The sequence below is a fragment of the Bubalus kerabau genome, chromosome 22 (genome assembly GCF_029407905.1).
Source record: "Bubalus kerabau isolate K-KA32 ecotype Philippines breed swamp buffalo chromosome 22, PCC_UOA_SB_1v2, whole genome shotgun sequence".
In the NCBI taxonomy this organism is placed as follows: Eukaryota; Metazoa; Chordata; class Mammalia; order Artiodactyla; family Bovidae; genus Bubalus; species Bubalus kerabau.
In genome coordinates, this window is record NC_073645.1 from 43684734 (window position 1) to 43704800 (window position 20067).

Consider the following 20067-nt stretch of genomic DNA (forward strand, 5'->3'; position numbering starts at 1 on the left):
ACCTGACTCTCAGGGGACCAAGGGCTTGCCTGGGACTATCCAGCTGGTGAGGACAGAGCTGAGTTTGAAGTCCAGCTTCTGGACTCCCCTGGGTTGGGCCACCTGCCTTGCTGTGCCCCCTTCTCACCCCAACGTGAAGGCTGTGGGGGCTCCCTGTGGTCTGGAACCAAGGGGGTTCTGGTGAGGGTGGGCAGGAGATGCCAGTCCTGGCTTTGAAGCCCATGGCTATGCAAAAGCTACCCCTCCTGGCTCAGAGAGACAAGGTGTCACGCCTGCAGCTCCTGGCTGTGGTTTGTGGAGCAATACAGCCTGTATCCCTGGGGGACAAATATCTGAGGGCTGGACATGAGGCCAGGAAGAAAAGGAGAGAGGAGAGGGAAAAGGACAGCTGTGGACTGAACTGTGTCTCTCCCCAACTCACATGGAAGTTGTTGTGACTGCTTCCCTCACGTGACTGCATCTGGAGACAGAGCCTTTAGGGAGGTCATTAAAGATGAGTGATGTCATAAGGGTGAGACCCTAATCCAACAGGATCGGTGGCCTTAAACCAAGAGGAAGAGAGCCCTCTGCCTCCCTGTCCTTTCTCTCCCCATAGACATTGAGGAGAGGCTCTGTGAGGACTCAGTAGGAAGGTGGCCACCTGCAAGCCAAGGAGAAAAGTAAAAGTGTTGGTTGCTCAGTTGTGTCCGATTCTTTGTGACCCATGGACTGTAGCCTGCTGGGCTTCTCTGTTCATGGGATTCTCCAGGCAAGAATACTGGAGTAGATAGCCATTCCCTTCTCCAGGGGATCTTCCTGACCCAGGGATCAAATCCTGACCGGTGTTGCAGACAGATTCTTTATCATCTGAGCAAGCCACAGAGAGCTCTTTCCGAAATCAAATCACTTGAAACCATATACTGGATGTCAAGTCTCCAGAGTTGAGAGAAGTGAATGTTTATTGTTCACTTAACAGCCTGTACTAATTTTTTATGGCTTCCCAAGCTGACTAAGACCAGCACAAACTGAAAGAAAAGGGAGAAAGCACAACCTCACCATGGCCAGCCACCACCAGGGCACACTACCCCACGCTCACCTCTCAGTTTCCACACCTGACACCTCTCCCCGCCCCAGAATCTCTTCCATCTGCAGGAGGGCTATTGCATAGAGACCTGGGCTGAGACCTACCCCAGTCAGCCCAGGTCACCATTTTACCTTAAAAACTTCCCTTGACGTGGGCAGATTTCTCCCTCTTTATTCCACTGTCCACCAGAGAATGACCCTCGTGCCTTCCTCTGATCTGGGTCGTGTGCCTTTCTCTTCAGTTTGTTCTATCCTCCAAGAAGGTCGAGTATAGGTCACCTTCTCACCAGAAGCTGACCCATCGGGTAAGGACTCACTGCTTGGCGGTTGCCAGAAGTATGGGTATTGCAGACAGACTCCCATATCTGGGAACAGGCCAGCTCAGGTTTAGACCCCAGGCTCCCACATGGCAACTGGGGAACTGTGACTCCATGGCCCCATCTCCTCCTCATCCATCTCGGGAGAGTGGTGCGAACATGAAAGGAGGTGGTGGAAAGATGCACCCCCTTTCAGTCCCCTTCTCACCAGGGCAGGAAGGGTCTGCGGCTTAATGTCTCTGTCCAGACACCAGAAGGCCCTCAGAGAGAATGGGAGCCCCGTGCTCCACCAACCTGACTGTAGAATTATTTGAGAAACTGCCAAGTCTCAAATATGCCACCCTCCTCCTCTCATAGGTTGTCTAATAACCCCCTACCCACAAATGGCTTCCTTGGTGGCTCAGATGGTAAAGAACCTGCCTGCAATGCAGAAGACCTAGGTCTGATCCCTGGGTTGAGAAGATCCCCTGGAGAAGGGAATTTCAACCCACTCCAGTGTTCTTGTCTGGAGAATCACATGGACAGAGGAGCCTGGCAGGCTACAATCCATGGGAATCACAAAGAATCAGACATGACTGAGCGCCTAACACTTGCATTTTCACCCCCAAGTAGTTTCATATCCTAATGCCTGGAACCTCTGAATGGGAGGTTCCTTTGCAGGAAACAAGGTCTTTGCAGATATCTTTAAATTAAGAATTTCAAGATGCAATCAGTCTGGATCGTGGAGGTGGTCCCTAGATCCAGCGACACACAGAGGAGAAGAGGTAAAGACACATGAAGACAGAGACAGAGGTGGCAGTCATGCAGCCACAAGCCAAGGGATGCCTGGAGTTACCAGAAGCTGGAAGGAGCAGACAGATTGTCCCCTGAAGCCTTCTGAAAGAGCACAGCCCTGCTGAAATCTTGATTTGGGTCTCAAACGGTGGCAGAATAAATTCTGCTTGTGGTAAGCCAGCAAGTTTGTGGTAATTTCTTACAGCAGCAAAGGAAACTCTGGGACTATATCAATGATGAATAATATATGGAGGCTAATACACCCTGCGTCCCTGGGCCCACAGTGCTGGGCCCACAGCTCGTGGCTCATGACTGTCTGGCTTGGTGAAAAGTGCTAAAATGAGCCTCAACGTCATCCCAGAGGTTGTCCATTGAAAAAGCAACGTCACGAACATGCTTTGGGGCCGTCTTGAAGGGCCACGTCTGTCTGCAGGTCCCATTCTCTTTTCTCCTCACCCAATGTCAACTCTACCCAAATAACCGTTCATCCCCGGGAAATGGGGCATGGCCTCACTTTCCTAGAATGTACCGTAACCCTTGGTTCTGGCTCGTGGGAGCGAAGTTAAACCCTCCAGTGGAGCCTCCCTTTGCACAAACTCTGTTAGCGTGTCAGCTGTGCAGGACAGACGCTGCCCGTGGCCATCACGTGGAGCGAGACCCTGCACCAGCTCAACTCGGGCACAGCTTCTTAAGGGTGGGGAAAGGATGTCCCATGTCCCTCACTACCTGCAAGGGTGGGGAAGTAGGAGGTCAGGAGTGCTTAGAAACTTGATCTGGTGGACTTCTGGGGAAAAGGACTTAGAAGTGAAACTGCTCAGGTTAATTAGACCTCTTGGAAGTGGTGGGTGTTGGGGAGAGGAGGGGTGGGGACCTTTGGATACTTTTTGTCCCATCTCCAACCCCTGCAATGTAACAACATCAAGACCAAAGCATTTGATTTCTTTCTAGCAGGGTGCTTGCAATGTAAAAGCAGTTCTAGACCAACTTCTGGATTCCCCCAACCCCTTCCATGCCAATTTCAGACCCTCCCCGGACTTTGTGAAGAAATTCTGGAGCCATCCACACCCTCTCACCTCTTTCTTAATAGCCTGTGTGCTCCTCTGTAAATTTGAAACTGATCTGAACTCTTTCTAAGATGTGCTTGGGTCACATGTGATCTTAAATAACCCGGAGGCCCTAGTCGTGGCACCACCAGAGGAATTCAGAATGTTTTTTTCTGAAAAGCCATGAAAACCTCATCGACAATGGTGCATATGTACACACACACAGGCAACCACAAGTCCCCCCCCGGGGCTTCTGCCCAGGGGCCCCTTCTCGGGTTCTCTTTGGGTCCACAGGCGCCATGTGAGGCAGGTCAGGCCCATACTGTGTACGTTTCAAGGGATCCCACTTATATCCTGGCCTTGTCCCTCGCACCCGGCCCGGTCTAGGTTTTGACCCTGGGAAGCTGCCAAGGCTCAGCTTCCCCAGAGCAGGTCCGCACACCTGGGTTTCCTTGCTCAGGGGTCCCCTTCATGTCACATCTCCTGCACTTGACTAAACTCACCTGCTTTCAGGTCAGAAAACATAAGTGCTTAGTGTTTGATTGGCTTTAAGCCTCATTTAGAAGACAAGGGGAAAGCTGAAACCAGATCCAAGCATTTTTATTACCAGTCTCCATTGCTGCTGCTAAGTTGCTTCAGTCGTGTCCAACTCTGTGCGACCCCATAGACGGCAGCCCACCAGGCTCCACCGTCCCTGGGATTCTCCAGTCTCCATTACCTGTATACATTTATTGCATATGTAGTTTTTGCTTTTTTTTTTTCTGGATCCATGAGAGAGTTGCTTGCCGATTTACAGAGCAAGCGGCTCTGTCATTTCAAGCCTTCAGCAATCTGACTTTTAGAGATAAACTCCAGCTTTAGGGAAGCAAATAGAAGTTATACTCAGTTACGGGTCCCTGTGAACTCAGCTCCAGCTGTCCTGAGATGGCCCTTGTGTTCAGGGAGGAGTTTGGACCAGAATGTGTGCCTACCATTTCATCCATGAAAATCTTAATGCATGCAAGAACACCAAGGGTGATGGAAAAATAAAGTCCAGCCAACAAGACTGTAAAGAAGGCCACCCTGCCCCCTGAACGCGGTGTTCCAGCCCTGCTGAGGAATACACAGTGTGATGGCCCGAAGGTGTGCTGTCGCTGGGAGAGATCATATTAACTTCCTGCCAAACAAGCATCACTCAAATCCGAATGTCAACCTCTCACCTTCCCTCCTTCTGGAAGAACCACATTATTTATTTAGCCTTTGGTTTGAGGATCTCTGTGGCAACCTTGTTTGGAAGAGTCCTGGGCAGGCTGGTACATGGGGCTCCAAGGGAGAAACGGCGCCAGGAAGGCTTGTCTCAACACATCACATTGGCCACTAACTGTCTCCAAAGGATCTGAAAACATCCCGTTTGGCCTAAGGGTATTTTTCATGACTTTCATCCCTATTTGCCAGGCCTTTCAAGGGGGACCCCAGTCCTGAAAGTGTGTTAGTCGCTCAGTCGTGTCTAACTCTTTTGTGACCCCATCGATGATAGCCCACCAGGCTCCTCTGTCCGTGGAATTCTCCAGGCAAGTATACTGGAGTGGGTAGCCATTTCCTTCTCCGGGGGATCTTCCCGACCCAGGGATTGAACGTGGGGCTCCAGCACTGCAGGCGATTTCTTTCCTGTCTGAGCCACCAGGGAAGCCCCCTCCAATCCTGAAAGCACCCCCCAGTTTCAGAACCTTGCCATTTGCTACTATCCTTGACCATAAGCCACCTGCCTGGGCCTGGCATCCACCTAGTACCTCATGATCTTAAACCAGGGGTGGGCCAACTTTTTAGTAAAGTGTGTGTGTGTGTGTGTTCTCAATCAGCTGTGTTTTCTCTTTGCAACCCCATGGACTGTAGACCACAAGGCTCCTCTGTCCATGGGAATTTTCGGGCAAGAATACTGGAGTGGGTTGCCATTTCCTATTCCAGGGGATCTTCCCAACCCAGAGATCATACCCATGTCTCTCGCATCTCCTGCATTAGCAGACAGATTCTTTACCACTGAGCCACCTGGGAAGCCCCTTTGTAAAGGGTAACAGACAGTAAATATTCTTACTTGCAAGCCATTTGGTCTCTGTCGAAACGACTCAACTCTCCCATATAGCACTGAAGTGGCCATACACAATAGAGAAACGAATAAGCATGGCTGTATTCCAATAAAGCTTTTTTTTATGGGCACTGAAATATGAGGGTTATGTAATTTTCATGTCATGAGATTGATCTTCTGTATTTTCTTTCAACCATTCAAAAATGGGTAGCTTGCAAGCGGTACAAAATAGCAGGGGGTGCCAGATTCAGTCTAGGGGCCATAGTTTGTCCATGTCTGTTCTGCACGTGAGTGAGCAGGACAAGCCCCTCCACTGACCACGCCCCCAGCGACATCGCTTCCATTTTGTGATTTAACGTTTCGCCTTTGCCTTGATCGTTCCTAACTCTGGCTGCTACTGGGTGTTGGCCAACAGTGATCCAGAAACTTGGGTATTTTGGTTAAATCTAAATCCACAACACAGCAACCCAAGGGGTAGTCTCAGGGGGGATCAAGACCAGGCCAGGAAGGAGGCTAGGTTTCTGATTTCCTCTCCTACTGTGTTAGTATATGCAAAGATACAGTTAGACTTTTTTCCAGAAGAGGCAGCAGGTCAAATCACAAAGCAATGTAAAAAAGGCATTTTTTTACATAATGCCTTTTGTAATGCCCGTTCTGCATAAAGGCTCCAGGCATCTTCTCCCATTTAAAACTTGAATTGGCAGCAAGGAAAGACGCCTGGAGTCAACCAAAATCTCTGATAAACTTCCCCCACAGAATGGAGAGAGCTTATTCCAACCCCTTCAACCCTGTCTGGGAACTTACACTAATTTCACAACTCCCGAAGATTCACTGGGACCGCCTCCGAACAATTCACAGTTGAAATCCTTGGAGAGCACCATTTCGGGCCTCTTCTAGTTTTTCCCTGTGATATTTCCTTTTGTCACGGAACCCATTTTGATTTGCTTGTAACAACATCACATGCAGAGCCAGAAAGGAGCGTCTCTCACAAAAATCCTCCTGAGATTTACTGTTTTGGTTTGATCTGCTGTTTTTTTCTTAACTGTGGTACTTGAACCCTTCCTCAGCATGACTGGTACAGCTCTGAAAGCATTGATTTATCCCTTAAAGTTTATCCAGGGAACTGCCTGGGAGCATTTATAGAGCAAATGCTTGTTTTAAAACGGAACATAATTAACACAACCATGTAAATCAGCTATACTTCAATTTAAAAAATAAAAGGGGAACATAATAGGTTGAATATTGTAAGCAATTTCATGATTTTAGAAAATTTTGATCATTATTTTCACTAATTTAAAACATAATTTTTTTTTCATTTACAAAAGCAGGGGAAACATGGTCCTAGTGAAATTCACAGCTAACTAGCAATTTCATGAATAAGTTCCTTCAGTAAAAATGACAATTATAAATACATACATACACTTTTTTTTATATCTGCCTCTATATCTATGTCTGTCTACATTTCGATCAATTGATAGATAAATAAAACAGCAGCTAATATTTGAGTTCTATGTAGCAGGCACTGTGTTTAGTAAAATCTCATTGAATTCAACTCTTATTTGAGAAGGGGATCATTTGCCCCACTGAAACTAGTCAGTTCTAAAGGAAATCAACCCATCAATGTTAATCGACGCTGAAGCTGAAGCCCCAATACTTTGGCCACCTGATGCAAAGAGCCAACTCATTCAAAAAGACCCTGATGCTGGGAAAGATTGAAGGCAGGAGGAGAAGGGGAAGACAGAGGATGAGAGGGTTGGATGGTATCTCTGATTCAATGGACATGAGTTTGAGCAAACTCTGGGAGATAGGGAAGGACAGGGAAGCCTGGCGTGCTGCAGTCCATGAGGTCGCAAAGAGTCAGACATGACTGAGGAACTGAACAACAATTACAGACCAAGAAAACACTTCCTCCATTATTCTTAATTTATAAATCCATGAATCTGTCCCTTTCCAAGTACATTTTGCTGAGGATTTTGACTTGTAAGGGATGCAGGCAAGATTCAGTTAAGTGTCATCAGCTACAGAACTACAGGGGATAGAAACGTGGATGCAGAACATAGACATGTGGACTTGGGGCAGGGTAGGGTGGGACAAACTGGGAGAGTAACACTGACATATATACACTACCATGCGTAACATAAATGGCCAGCGGGAACCTGCTGTACAACACAGGGGGCTCGGCTCAGCGCTCTGTGACGACCTAGATGGGTGGACTGGGTGTTGGGTGGGATTGGGAGTTGGGAGGGAGGCTCAAAAGAGAGGAGATATATGTATGTGAGTGCTCAGTTGCTTCAGTCATCTATGACTCTTTGCAACCCTTTGGACTGCAGCCCACCAGGCTCCTCTCTCCATGGGATTCTCCAGGCAAGAATACTGGAGTGGGTTGCCATACCCTCCTCCAGGAGATCTTCCTGACCCAAGGATTGAGCCCACCTCTCCTGTCTCCTACATTGCAGGCAGATTCTTTACCTACTGAGCCACCTGAAAAGTCAGATATACGTATACAAATAGTTGATGCACTTTGTTGTACAGCAGAAACAAACACAACAGTGTAAAGCAATTATACTCTGATCAAAGGGGAAAAGAAAAGAATTTGAGGGGAGAAACACACTCAAAAGAATCAACTCGAAAAGAAGGCAATGTTCTGAGTCACAGGAAGAAAAACCCATCACTTACCTGCAAACGTATTTCAAGCCTAATTCCCTCATTGAACTACATACCCTAGAATTCAACTTTGCAAATGAAAGGAATCCACTGCCTTTTATTTCAAAGGTGTAGGGAGGATGGCCAGGGCTGCTGGAGGCTCCAGATAGTTGGCACTGACTGTGCTCACATCTACCGTCTTCTGTAGCCCCTCATGTGACCTCTGAGACAGGACTTGGAGGCAATTTTGAAGCATTCTTCAAAACCCCCTGGAAACCCTGAGGAAAAGAGGACATAGAAAGGCCCCATTCCAAAATGTCACTTAAGACGTGGAAGGCTCTGTAGCCCCTGCCCAGCTGAGTCATTTCAAGGCTTCCAAGGAATGAAATGTGAGAGAAGATAAACTCTGCTTTCATCTTCAAAAACATCAAAAAATAAATAACATCAAAATGCAGGCTGGATAAGGAAGGCTCCAATGTGCATACATAAGTAATGGTGCATTAATCGGTCCCAGGGGATTCTCAAGCTCACTCGACTTTATTTGCTATAAAACTGGGGACCTGGGGAAAGATGCACTCAAGGATTTCAGCCAGAAAGTGTCTCTCTATCCCTCTGCATCTGTGAGTGCTTCCTTCCTTTCTCAGTCAAGAGGAGAGAGATGGAATTGATCAATTTCTCAGGCCCTCCACTCCGGGAAGCTCCACTGATGCTTCTTTGCTATATTGGCCATTTTATAGATGTCAAAACTAGCCAGTTTTGTATTTATGTATTATGTATCTTTGATCCATGATCTAAGTAGCCTTTCCTCAACTTTTAAAATCTTGGAGAAGACACTTTACACCCACTAGCTATAATAAAAAGTATGAACAATAACAAGTGTTGGCAAGAATATGGAAAAATTGGAAACTTCATACACTGTTAGTGGGAATCTAAAATACTGCAGCTGCTTTGGGAAACAGTCTGGCAGTTCCTCAAAGGTTAAACACAGAATTACCTATGACCCAGAAATTCCACTGCTTAGGTAGACTACCAAGAAAAATAAAAACATGTGACTACACAAAAACTTTTACACAAATGTTCATAGCAACACTTTTCCTAATAGCCAAAAAGAGGAAATAACCCACCAACTGATGAATGGATAAATAAATGTGTATATATCCACACAACGGAATATGATTCAGCAATAAAAAATGAGTGAAGTATGGATACATGCTACAGCATGGATGAACCTAGAAACCATTATGGTAAGTGAAAGAAGATAGACACGAAGACACAATATATGATTCCATTTATATGAAATAGCTGAATAAGAAAACAGTACATTGGTGTTTGCCAGAGCTGTGAGAAGTAGGGAGTGACCGCTAACTGGTACAGGGCTTATTTTTGGAGTGAGGAAAATGTTATAGATGGTGGTAATGGTTGCACCATCTTGTGACTATCTACCAAAACCAAAAAATCACAAATATACAAATCCTCAGGAAGAGAAAATTGTTTATTAATAGATTAGCAATTGCCAGGGCTGAGCTAAGCTCCTACGGGCAGCCCTTATGGTAAGACCATGAGGCCGGTGATAATCAGTTTTAAAGTTGAGGAAATAAATGAAGGTTCAGATAGAATCCATGACTTGCCCAACATCACCCCGCTCTAAGAAATAAACCAAACCAGTTCCCTCCCAATCCACCATCCATCGTCTTTCTTCTGGACTGCAGAAGGCTGCTGCCTTGCTTGTGTTTCCCAGGAACCTCAAGTAGAGCCTCAAATTCCTAATCTGTAATAGCGGAGGTCTCTGTACCTGGCCCCACTAGAGTCTGTTATATAGTGCAAGCTAGCAGATCACCGTCTGGTTCCCAGGATGGGGGCTGGTCGTCAATCCTTAGCTGTTCAAATCTGCTGTATGTTTTACCACAACTGCACGTTTCAGTCTCCTATGCGTGGGATCAAAAACCTCCCAGAGCATCTGGTGGAGGGAAGCTACCTGAGGTCACCAGGGATGGAGAAACTCAGAGTGGAACAGAGTACCTGGTTCTCAGGCAATCCACTGAAGGCCCAACTTCTCCTCCCCACTCTTTACCTCCCCGCCCTGTCCGAGGCCACCACCAGGTGGACTTTGAGGCAACATCTTGAATCTGCCCCCTTCCAGGCTGGAGACAGCAGGGCCAGGTACCCCTCCTTCCTCACCAGCATGCCTGACTTTTGTTCATGTCTCAATGACAATCACACAGCGGTTCAATTAATTCCCAGTGTTTCCTTCGGTCCTAGGGTGAGAAGGCGGGGGGAGCCATAAGCTTTAGGATTCTTATCAAGCCCTGCCTATGTGTTTATTGGGAGCAGGCTTCAAAAAAAATTATGTCTAAAAAGCATCTCAAAAAAAGCACCTCTCATCCTTCCCATGGACCACATTACCTTCCTTCTCTTCCCTTTCCGTGTCTGATTCTTTTCGACCCCATAGACTGTAGACTTCAGGCTCCTCTGTGCATGGAATTCTCCAGGCAACAATACTGGAATGGGAAGCCATTCCCTTCTCCAGGGGATTTTTTCAACCCAGGGATTGAACCTGAATCTCCTGCATTGCAGGCAGATTCTTTACTGTCTATGCCACGAGGGGCGCCCCCTTGATGATGAGATCTAATTCTAAAACTAAAATAGCTATCAGCTGGTATAGGATAACAACTTACTTCGTCTAGTAACAATATAATTTACATTGTAAAAGCCATAAACTGCCCCTAAACAGTCTCAAAAATATAGAAAATATATCATGAAATTGCATGAACATGGAGCATCAAGTCCTTCCTAAAGCCTGGCCAACCAAGGCGAGCCCGCTGGTGAAGATGGCCAGAGGGCTACAGAAGTCTTCCTGTATACACGTGACTTCCTTAAAAAGGCTGCTTTCACCTATTTTTAATTTTTTTAAAATTGAAGTTTAGCTGATTTACAACGTTATCTTTTTCTTTTTTGGCTGTGCCGTGTGGCTTGTGGGTTAGTTCCCCGATTGGGGATTGAATCCAGGTCACAGGAGTGAAAGTGCTGAGTTCTAACTACTGGTCTGCCAGGGAATTCCGGTGTTATCCTATTTTTTTAAATCCCATTCTTTTAGGTGGTATTATACCCCTGTCCTGATAATAAATAGTGCAGGAGATTGGCAAGTGCAGAACGAGAGCTGAAGTCACTTTTCAATTGGCTGGTGAGACCCTTGCTTCACTAATAGCCTCAGAACAAAGATGCCAAGGACAGCATCACCTTTGTCTTTTTTTCCCAAGAGAAATATTTTATTCTGAACTGAAAAGTTGAGTTCTGGCCAAGGACGGCACTTTTTAACCACCAACAGCCCCAGAGGGTTCTGAGAGCATGGCTGAAGTTCAGATGCCAGATTGTTTTTTGTCTTCTTCTGCTGGTGTGAAGGCTGGCAAGCTGATCTAATGAAGCCTTAAGAGTCACGGACACATATTTGTTAACAGGCAAAATGCCGTTTCCCTCTTCAGATTCTTGGTGGCATGGAAACAGTACATTTATTTTAAAAATCTGCTCAAGTTGTCTTTTTGAAAATTTGAAGCAAAGTGTTTCCATACATCATGAGGAAGGCAGCTTAAAAGGTTTCAAGGCGCCCAGTATCCAGAGCTTCTAAATATCTCCCCTCTGATGGTCTCCCATCCTTAGAACAGCTGCACATCCACAAAGCTCTCTCCCATGCCCTTCATTTGCTCCTCTGGGAGCAGCTAGGGCCCAGAAAGGAACACAGACTACTTTGGGGTCCCAGGAAGCAATGAAGCCAGGATTTGAACAGCCTTTTCTGATTTTCCACTAGATCCACCTATCCCAGGTACTGCTGGGTCCTGGCCAAGACCTCTGAGAAGTCACCTGTTTGTAGCAAACAACAGACCTCCCCAGCTCTGCCTTCTTTCCGGGCGATCACACCACGCAGCACTGAGTCAGTGCCTCCGAGCACGGGAAACCACTTGGTAAGACACAAGGGTTAAAAAAATAAGCCGCATGACATTTATTTTGTCTTGTTAACATTAATATCTGTAGAAACATTTTTATTGTCAGTATAAAAATTAACAGGTTTTATTAAATACTTTCTCCAATTTCATAACATGTTAAAAATCAGTGTCATCCGCATTCATGTTGCACAGCCAGAGCAGAGTGAGAAGGTGTTTTGAAAGCAAAACACAACACGTTCATACAGAATGAACACCATGGCAGTAACATGACATTGGCATCGGGCGGGATCTTTTGGTGAGGTCCTGCCAGAGGAGGTGGAAGCGATCCCTTAAAAAGATGGAAGGGTCCCCCAAACTATCAGCAGAACAACTCAGTGTTTCCATTTTCTCCGACGGGGCATGAAGATTCTAAGAGACTTCTCTGTTGCCAGTAAATCTGGAAGCTGTGATGAGGATTCGCCAAAGAGAATGCAGGCTGATCTGATCAATGTGCAACTTGGCGGGGAGAGGGGCAGAAGGCCAGAGGCTGGACAGAACATTCTTTTAGCATCTCGAGAGTTCCTCCTTTGAGGAACAGATTAAGGCATCTTTTTAAGAGAACGCTGGTACCGTTTGTCTTGGGAAGCCCAGTGAAAGGTTTATGGGCCCAATGACCAAGCTGCACCAAAACAACACACCTTCTCATCAATGCGCTCTTTTAATACGGGCAGTTAGGTGGTTAAAGACCAATCATCTGACAGCAGAGTTGAAATACAAATAAACCAAAACTTCACTTCCCCCAAATTAGTCACATTTTGTAAATATTTCTCTTTTCAGAGGATCTGGTAACTAGTTAAGTTCAAGCAAGAGATTAACTAGTCTGGTGTGCTGCCTGCATAGAAATGCCACTTAAATTACCAAAAAAAAAAAAAAAAACACAAAAAACGATTGTTTTGTATATTACCAATTCATTAATAAATTAATGTCATATCATTTTTCCCTGAAAGCAAAAGTACTTTTCCACCTCTGCTCGGTGAAAATTAAGAAATTCTATGTAAGAAACAGCATTTAGCAAATAGCTATTTTTTAAAAAAAAGAGAGAGAGACCAATTTTCTAGGTGCGCTGGGACATCCATTTAAAATCAATACAAAAAATAATTCCTTGTAAATATATAATATATATTTATACATAATTTGAATATATTTACATACATCCAGCACCTATATACTGCAATTGTGCTCTATAAGTGTGCGCTGACATATATTTTCTCCAATTATTACAAAATTCACAAGGCAGGCAGAACAGGTGTTTGCCTCAAGTCCGGCTGGTCCACGGCCAGTACCCACAGTGGGTCAGAAGCATGTGGTGGCCCATGGCAGTCCATTGCCCCCACAACCTTCTTGTTCTCCTGGTGAAGATTACAAGTCTCCAACTGGATAAATTCTTTACACGTGTGCCGATCACTTTTCCAAATATTTACTCCTCTGATCCATATATACAAGCCAAGCCAACAGGCTCCTGGAGGCAAGGCCCCCCCTGCTCAGTACAGCTAAGTTCCTGATGCCACCCTGTTTGGGGACAGGGGGACAGGCCCATTCATGTTTTAACACTGCCGTTTCTATGTGGATACTGAGGAAGGCAGGGTTCGTAAGGCATGGGGTCCGGAGAGAAAACAGAATCATCTCCCGAAGAGCAAGAACTCCTTGTGTCAGGGTAACTAGGTGAATACTGTTCAAGAAGCTGACTGAGGTCCAAGTATTCCTGAAAGAAGGGAAGAGAGACGTTTTATTTCATCTCGGGTCAGGATAACAAGGTGAATACGGTTCGAGAGGCTGACTGAGGTCCAAGTATTCCTGAAAGAAGCGAAGAGAAGACTTTTATTTCAAACACAGGCTCTTGGGATGTTGATATGGGAGTCAGGACAGGATGGGGGCACCCCCAGCAGGGAGATACCCACCCAGCCTAGCTCCCACAAAGACCACCTTGAGACCCCGACTTTATCTCCTCTAGGTTACCCTTCAATAGTTACAAACTATTGCCAAGTGGGGAACCCTAATACCCAGCTGAATGGTCACCTCGATGGGCACAGACCCCAGGACTAGTTGACAGACCACATGGTTCAAATCCACGCCCAGCAAAATGGGGAAGATGTAAGAAGCTGTGGAAGTCCAGGACCTCTTTCCAGTGCTGAGACCCTGAATATTTATGTCACGAATTACATTTTACTATTGTAGCTTCTAGGATAATTTAAAGGGAATATGTCTTCATTCAGTGGGTAATTTCACAGATGCAATTCATTACTCTCAGAAGCTCTCTGAGTTGAAAATGTAAACAGGTTCAAAAAAGGCTTGGATAGACTCATGTGTGTTACATTCATAATGGACAGCAAAAGAACAGTTCAGGAAAACGCAGGTTACATTTCAAAGTTTTGCAGGTTTGAAATTCAAAAAGGGCTCTGAAGCACTTAGTGGTGCTGCTCTCGGAAAACCCACCCAATGGCCCCCAGATAATATTCCTTTCGACTTAAAACAGGGTGAAAATCTTCTACCTCCTCTTGTGCAGCCCATGAGCTAAGAATGGCTTTTAACTTTATGAAATGGTTGGGAAAAAGGAAAAAAAAAAAAAAAATCAAAAGAAGAATAACATCTCATGGTATTAAACTATGTAAAATGTCCTAAAATTTAAATTTTAGGATTCATCCAGTTTTATCTGAACGTAGACACATTTATTTATTCATTTACACATTGTCTGTGCCTGTTGCTACAGAGATCCACAAAGAGGCCCATGAAGCTGAAAATATTGACTGTCTGGCCCTTGACATAAAAGGTCTGCAAACTATGAAAAGATTCTTAAACTGGGGCCCTATTGGGTCTCACTGCCTCATCCAGGCTAGCATGTTGGGGTGCTTCTGCTCACACTCCCAAAAGCCAAGGAGTATACCATGATACATGGTTTTGCTGAGAAGGGGACAAAAAGGTGTAGACCACATCACAACCAGCCTTGGTGTTATCAGAGAAGGGCCCACAGAATGTTGGCAACTATACATTTTAACAGACAGGAAAAAAAAAAAAAAGAAAAAACCCAAACCACCCCTATAATTCATCACCAGATTTGGCAAGAAAAAGAGTCCCCATCCAAGAATGGGGGATGTGTCAACTCCAACAACATCAGCATGAACCACACGACTGGAAACAAACACGCCCACCACATCAAAAGAGAACTTTTTTGCTTACAATGATAAAAAATGAAATTTTGTCCTAAATGGAACCATTTTTCTCCAGCATGTGGTAATGATTTTCAGAAGGAAAGAACTTCGATTTTTATATCCGTTGGACAATATGGCATTCTGCTTTTTTTTTTTTTTTTTTAAATTTTAGGATGCTAGATCTAAGTTTCAGGGTGAAAACAGGCCCACTTTAAATGTAAATATATAAATAAATGGCATAGAGCATGGATACAGGATCATTAAAATGGAACTTTAGTGCTTTTTCAGTTTCTAACTGAAGCCATAAATGTTCAGATCTGATAGGGAAAAAAAAAAACCTAGAGATATCAGTGAATTCCAAGTCTAGGGTTAAAGGAACTTATACTAGAAACAACAATTTTGGCAGGAGAAGAAAGTTGGTTGTTTTTTTTTTTTCCCTTGAACTGTTCCTTTCCTTTCAACTTCTGAAGGTCAGCTGTATTCATTTAAATGCAATCTCTCCCTTTATCAGCCACAGTTAGACACAGAGATAATATTCCTGGCTTAAGGCTTCAAATCACAACATTTAATTATTTTTAAAAAATCAATCTGAAACTATTAAATACATTATTTTAAAATAAATGTATTCTTTTCCTTCTAAAATGTTTAGGCAGTTTTAACCTTTTCTGTTGTTATTAAGACAATTGTGGGGGTTTTCTCCCCCTGTCTGGAGGAACACTGTTCTATATCCTCATTAAATATCTCTAATTAATTCACTATTTCTCTCTATTGTGGGTTTTTTTCTGGCTTTGATGGGTTTATCACCTTTCTTGCTCACATCACTTTCTTTCTACAACCAAAGATCACTCTCTCTGCATGGTGAAGTAGCCACTGACATGGCTGAGTGTGGACAATGAGTGACAGAAGAGGGTTTCTTTGGTTGTTATAGGTTATAACTATTTTATAGAAAATACATATTTTATCAAAAGTTTTCACTTAAAAATCCTGTAAGTCACTCATTAAAGGAGTGACTCTGTATGTTTACACTATGACCATCCTGCGTTATATAAAAGCTGGAATGGCACAACTTCACTTCATCCCGGCAAGTTCATTGGTAATGGACCATCAGCAGCCCTCAGAGTAATGACCAGCAGCCCTCAGAATAATGAATGACCAGCAGCCCTCAGAGTAATGACCAGCAGCCCTCAGAATAACAACCAGCAGCCCTTAGAGTAATGACCAGCAGCCCTCAGAATAAGGGCCAGCAGCCCTCAGAGTAATGACCAGCAGCCCTCACGCTAATGAGCAGGGCAAGGAATCCAATCAGCACAGAAACCCCAGCTCCCTCCCACTCAAATCCAAATGCTGCAGTTTTGGACATCTTTTTCCCCTTCCCCATCTTCCTGCACACACACACCGTGGACCCACCACCCACATGCCACAGTGAGGGGCAGCCTCAGGTGGGGCCCTTTGTGTCTGGTTTTGTGAGTTGCAACTCTCAAGATGAAGTTCCAAGAAAAGTCAGGGTTTGGGAGGAACATGGTTTCAGTCTATCTGAGCCCTAGAACAATGATAAACTGTACCCTGGACTCCCACTGGGGAGGCTGCATTTCAAAAGCTGTATGGGGGTTCCCCAGCAAGGACCCTTGGCTTCTGGAAGGAGGCTCTTACCTCGTTGGTTGTGAGTGTGAGAATTCGATCCAAGTCTTCTACCAACTGCTTGAAGGTGGGTCTCTGTGAGGGTACCGCATGCCAGCAGTCTCTCATCATCATATACCTGGAAGAGATGGATTTTCTTGGTGAGTTACTTCCCTGAGGACTAGGGGTGTGGCTATAAGCCACTCTTAACAGTCAGTATGGAGAGATGTCCTCAGTTATGAAAATGTATCAGAACTGCACTAGCAACTGAATTAGGAGGTGGTGATCCACTCTGCCAAAAGAGACACTGCTTAGTTTCTCTGTAAGGCACTTTGATTTACAAAAACATCACGTTATGCAAAATGCTTTAGGACAGTATCTACACCATCAAAAAAGACACTTCTGGGAATTCCCTGGTGGTCCAGTGGTTAGGACTCAGTGCTTTCACCACCAAGGACTGGGGTTCAATCCCTAACTGGGGAACTAAGATCTCACAAGCGATGTGGTACGGCCAAAAACCCAAAAAGACACTTCTATCTGTTTTCCTGGTTGACTTCCGGTATCCCTGTGGCAGTGACTTATAACAGGGCATCACATTTCCACACTTCTGGACACTGTGGGAAGAGCCAGGTAGGGGCGGGTGGGAATCCAGTCTTCCCTCCCCACACACCCCTGCCAGGACCAAAGCTGCTCTACTGTTATCTGCCTGACACTCTGGACAAAGGTTCCTCAGTTTTGAAAAACTGAAGTTTGAAAAGCACAACATTAAGGCAAGGTTCTTATGAATTAATCTGTCGTCACTGAGCTATGCCTTCACTTCCTGATTAACTCCTGGACAGGCTTAGGCTCCCAGGCCTTATCTTGACGATGGGTTTCGACAGACCCTCTATAGTAGAAAAAGCCCCAGGAATGACAAGGAGCACAATAAATGCCTTTATATAATGTACTATAAAATGTGACCATTCATCTGATGCCCACTGTGCACCGAAAAGCACTCATGGGATTACTGATATAAAATCCCCATGAAACAATACCCAAGAGACCGCAGTCTCTGGAACAATCCCTCTTCTAAGTTGACACTGGGAGCTGGGAGGAGAGACACCTTTTCAAAGCACTGATTTTACTGCACAAGACGCTTGTCACCAACACAAGTAATTCCACTTAAAGTACAGGGTAGGTTTTGCTCAAAACCAGTTTTATAGTCAGATCAGGATTAACAGTCAGACTATATTAGCACCTGGACAAATTTTTAATCCTCTGCACTGAAATATGGGTAAAATATAGATAAGCAGACACTAGTTCATTCACCCTGAGGGCTGTGATCAAAATCCATCTATAATAGCAATGGTCACAAAGAGGCTGCAGAAGCACCCACTCTCTACTCACAGTGCAGAGGCCACAGACCACTCATAAGAAATGGAGGCAGCCCCATGGGTCTCAGGCTTGTGCATGAGGGAAGGCTTGATGTATCTTCCTCTCACAGCGAGGACAGCACAGCGGCCCAGGAAGATTACTGCAGGGCTCACTGTGGATGGCTGGGAGCCCTCGGCCAAGCACCCAACACCTCAGTGGGGTAAAGCTCACACCACACCACCTCAGGAGGATGCTCTTTCTTTTGGACAGTCAGGCCTGTCCATGGAACTCTCTATCTCAGTTCTGGGATTGAGCCCAGCAAGTCTCCGCTATTCTTTTTCTCAGGACGTACTTAGAAACCTGGGACCCTAAGGAAACAGAACCAGCCAGGAGAAGCGTTAGCAGCGCGGTGGGTCCCCTGGGGCATCAGGAGAGCCAACAGCCCTTACAGTTCGTTGGTGCAGTTTGCTGGCTTGTCCATCCTATGTCCTTCCTTAAGCAGCTTAAAAAGTTCCTCCACGGGAATCCCTGGGTAGGGCGAGCCCCCTAATGTGAAGATCTCCCACATTAACACCCCGAAGGACCAGCTGCAAAGAGGGGAGAAAACAGCATTAGTAACCCATCTGAATCACAGAAACCTAAACACACCCAGTTAAGAAAACAAACTCCCTCATGTTTCTTACATTCAAAGACAAATGACCGGGGCCCTCCTGCAGTTCATCCAACCTGCCCCTTCCTGCCCCCAGAAAGCATCCCCAGATGACAATGAGGAGATATTCTGACGGAATTTTCCATCAGCAGACAACAGATAAGTGATGGTAAACCATCACTCTTGGGGGAGGGTGGGAAGGGGAAACAAGGGATGGAAATTTGGTTCCTTCTTCCTCTGTCCACCACTTTCAAATAAAACTCTTTGTCTTTATGCAGTGTTATCAACATGAGCTTCTATGCTGGAAACACACCCTCACTGATTCTATTAGGGTGAGTTTCAGAAATGAAACTGACTTCAGTTTTGTATACAGCAAGAGAAGCAGCTCACTGCAAAACTGGAAACCACAAGGCTCTCCTTCTAGGACTGCTGAAGAGAACCAGTGGCCGTGGCACAGGCTCCATGCCTGCGCCAGAAACCCTCCCGCCCACACAAGAGTAGCGCAGCTGACTTTTTAACTTTTGGAATAATTATAGATTCACAGGAACTTACAAAAATAGACCAGCGCGATCCTTTGTACCTCTCACCCAGTTTCTCACAATGGTAACATCTTTCCACCAGATTTCCAAAGCTAGAACTCTAAAATACCGCTTGGAGCCTGGCCCTGATAGTATTTTTAAGTGTATCATAATTGAAATACTGTAGAGTTTTCACTCTATTGCTGTAATGTTATCAAGGCTGCAAAGATGAGGTTGGACATTTTTCAAAGGATAAACAGGGAGTAGTAGGCTCTTTGGAGATCCCCTGAGTGGATCTCATCCCAACCAGCCTCCCTGTAAGGACAATCCTAGGATGGGGAAAATATGACAAACCGCTCTCAAGAAGGAAAAGTTGAAGAGCACGAAGAACATGCCAACAGCTTGGCAAATTAGATAGCAGCTTTGTACTTGCACATCCGTGAGTGAGTTCAAGGGGGGAGCTTCCGCTCTGGCAGGAGCAGGTTAGCGGTTCCACCTCCCGTGTGCTTTGAAGCCAGGCAGATTAGTAACAGAGCATTGGTTACCAGCCTAGCAGAAAATCCGTCCTTTCTAAGGCTGGCTCCTGCACCTTCTCTGCGTGTGTGAAATGCAGCAGGCACCAAAGAAGGAAGGAAGGCGAGGAACGGACAAGATTTCTGCAAGTCAACCCCAGGGAGAAGGCAGCGACAAGGGAGTTACTCACACATCGCTCTGATGGGTGTACACTCTGTCGAAAAGGGCTTCGGGGGCCATCCACTTGACCGGAAGTCGGCCCTGTGAGCGTGGAAGAAATGTCAAACCCAGTATACTAAAACCAGCTTACTTTAGCAGCCCCCACCGGGCTGTGCCCTGTTTATTTTAAGAGCTGACACTCTAATGGTTTTTGCTGGAGAGTCATTAGCGAAA

General features: G+C 45.4%; 1 protein-coding gene across 11 annotated transcripts in view; it reads right to left on the bottom strand.

Moving 5' to 3' along the window:
- Positions 1-11871: 11871 nt before the first annotated feature.
- Positions 11872-20067, bottom strand: part of FGFR2 (fibroblast growth factor receptor 2) — a 108346-nt gene continuing 100150 nt past the window's right edge. For 10 of the 11 annotated variants that reach the window (XM_055559915.1, XM_055559914.1, XM_055559913.1 and 7 more), the window contains 4 exons: positions 19865-19935; positions 18444-18581; positions 16675-16780; positions 11872-13580 (listed from right to left, as the gene is read on the bottom strand). In XM_055559915.1, the coding sequence (XP_055415890.1) occupies positions 13416-13580; positions 16675-16780; positions 18444-18581; positions 19865-19935 (480 nt within the window). In that variant the 3' untranslated portion in view covers positions 11872-13415. Of the gene's footprint in view, positions 13673-16674; positions 16781-18443; positions 18582-19864; positions 19936-20067 lie in introns of all 11 variants that reach the window. The other variant, XM_055559911.1, reaches the window with a different exon arrangement.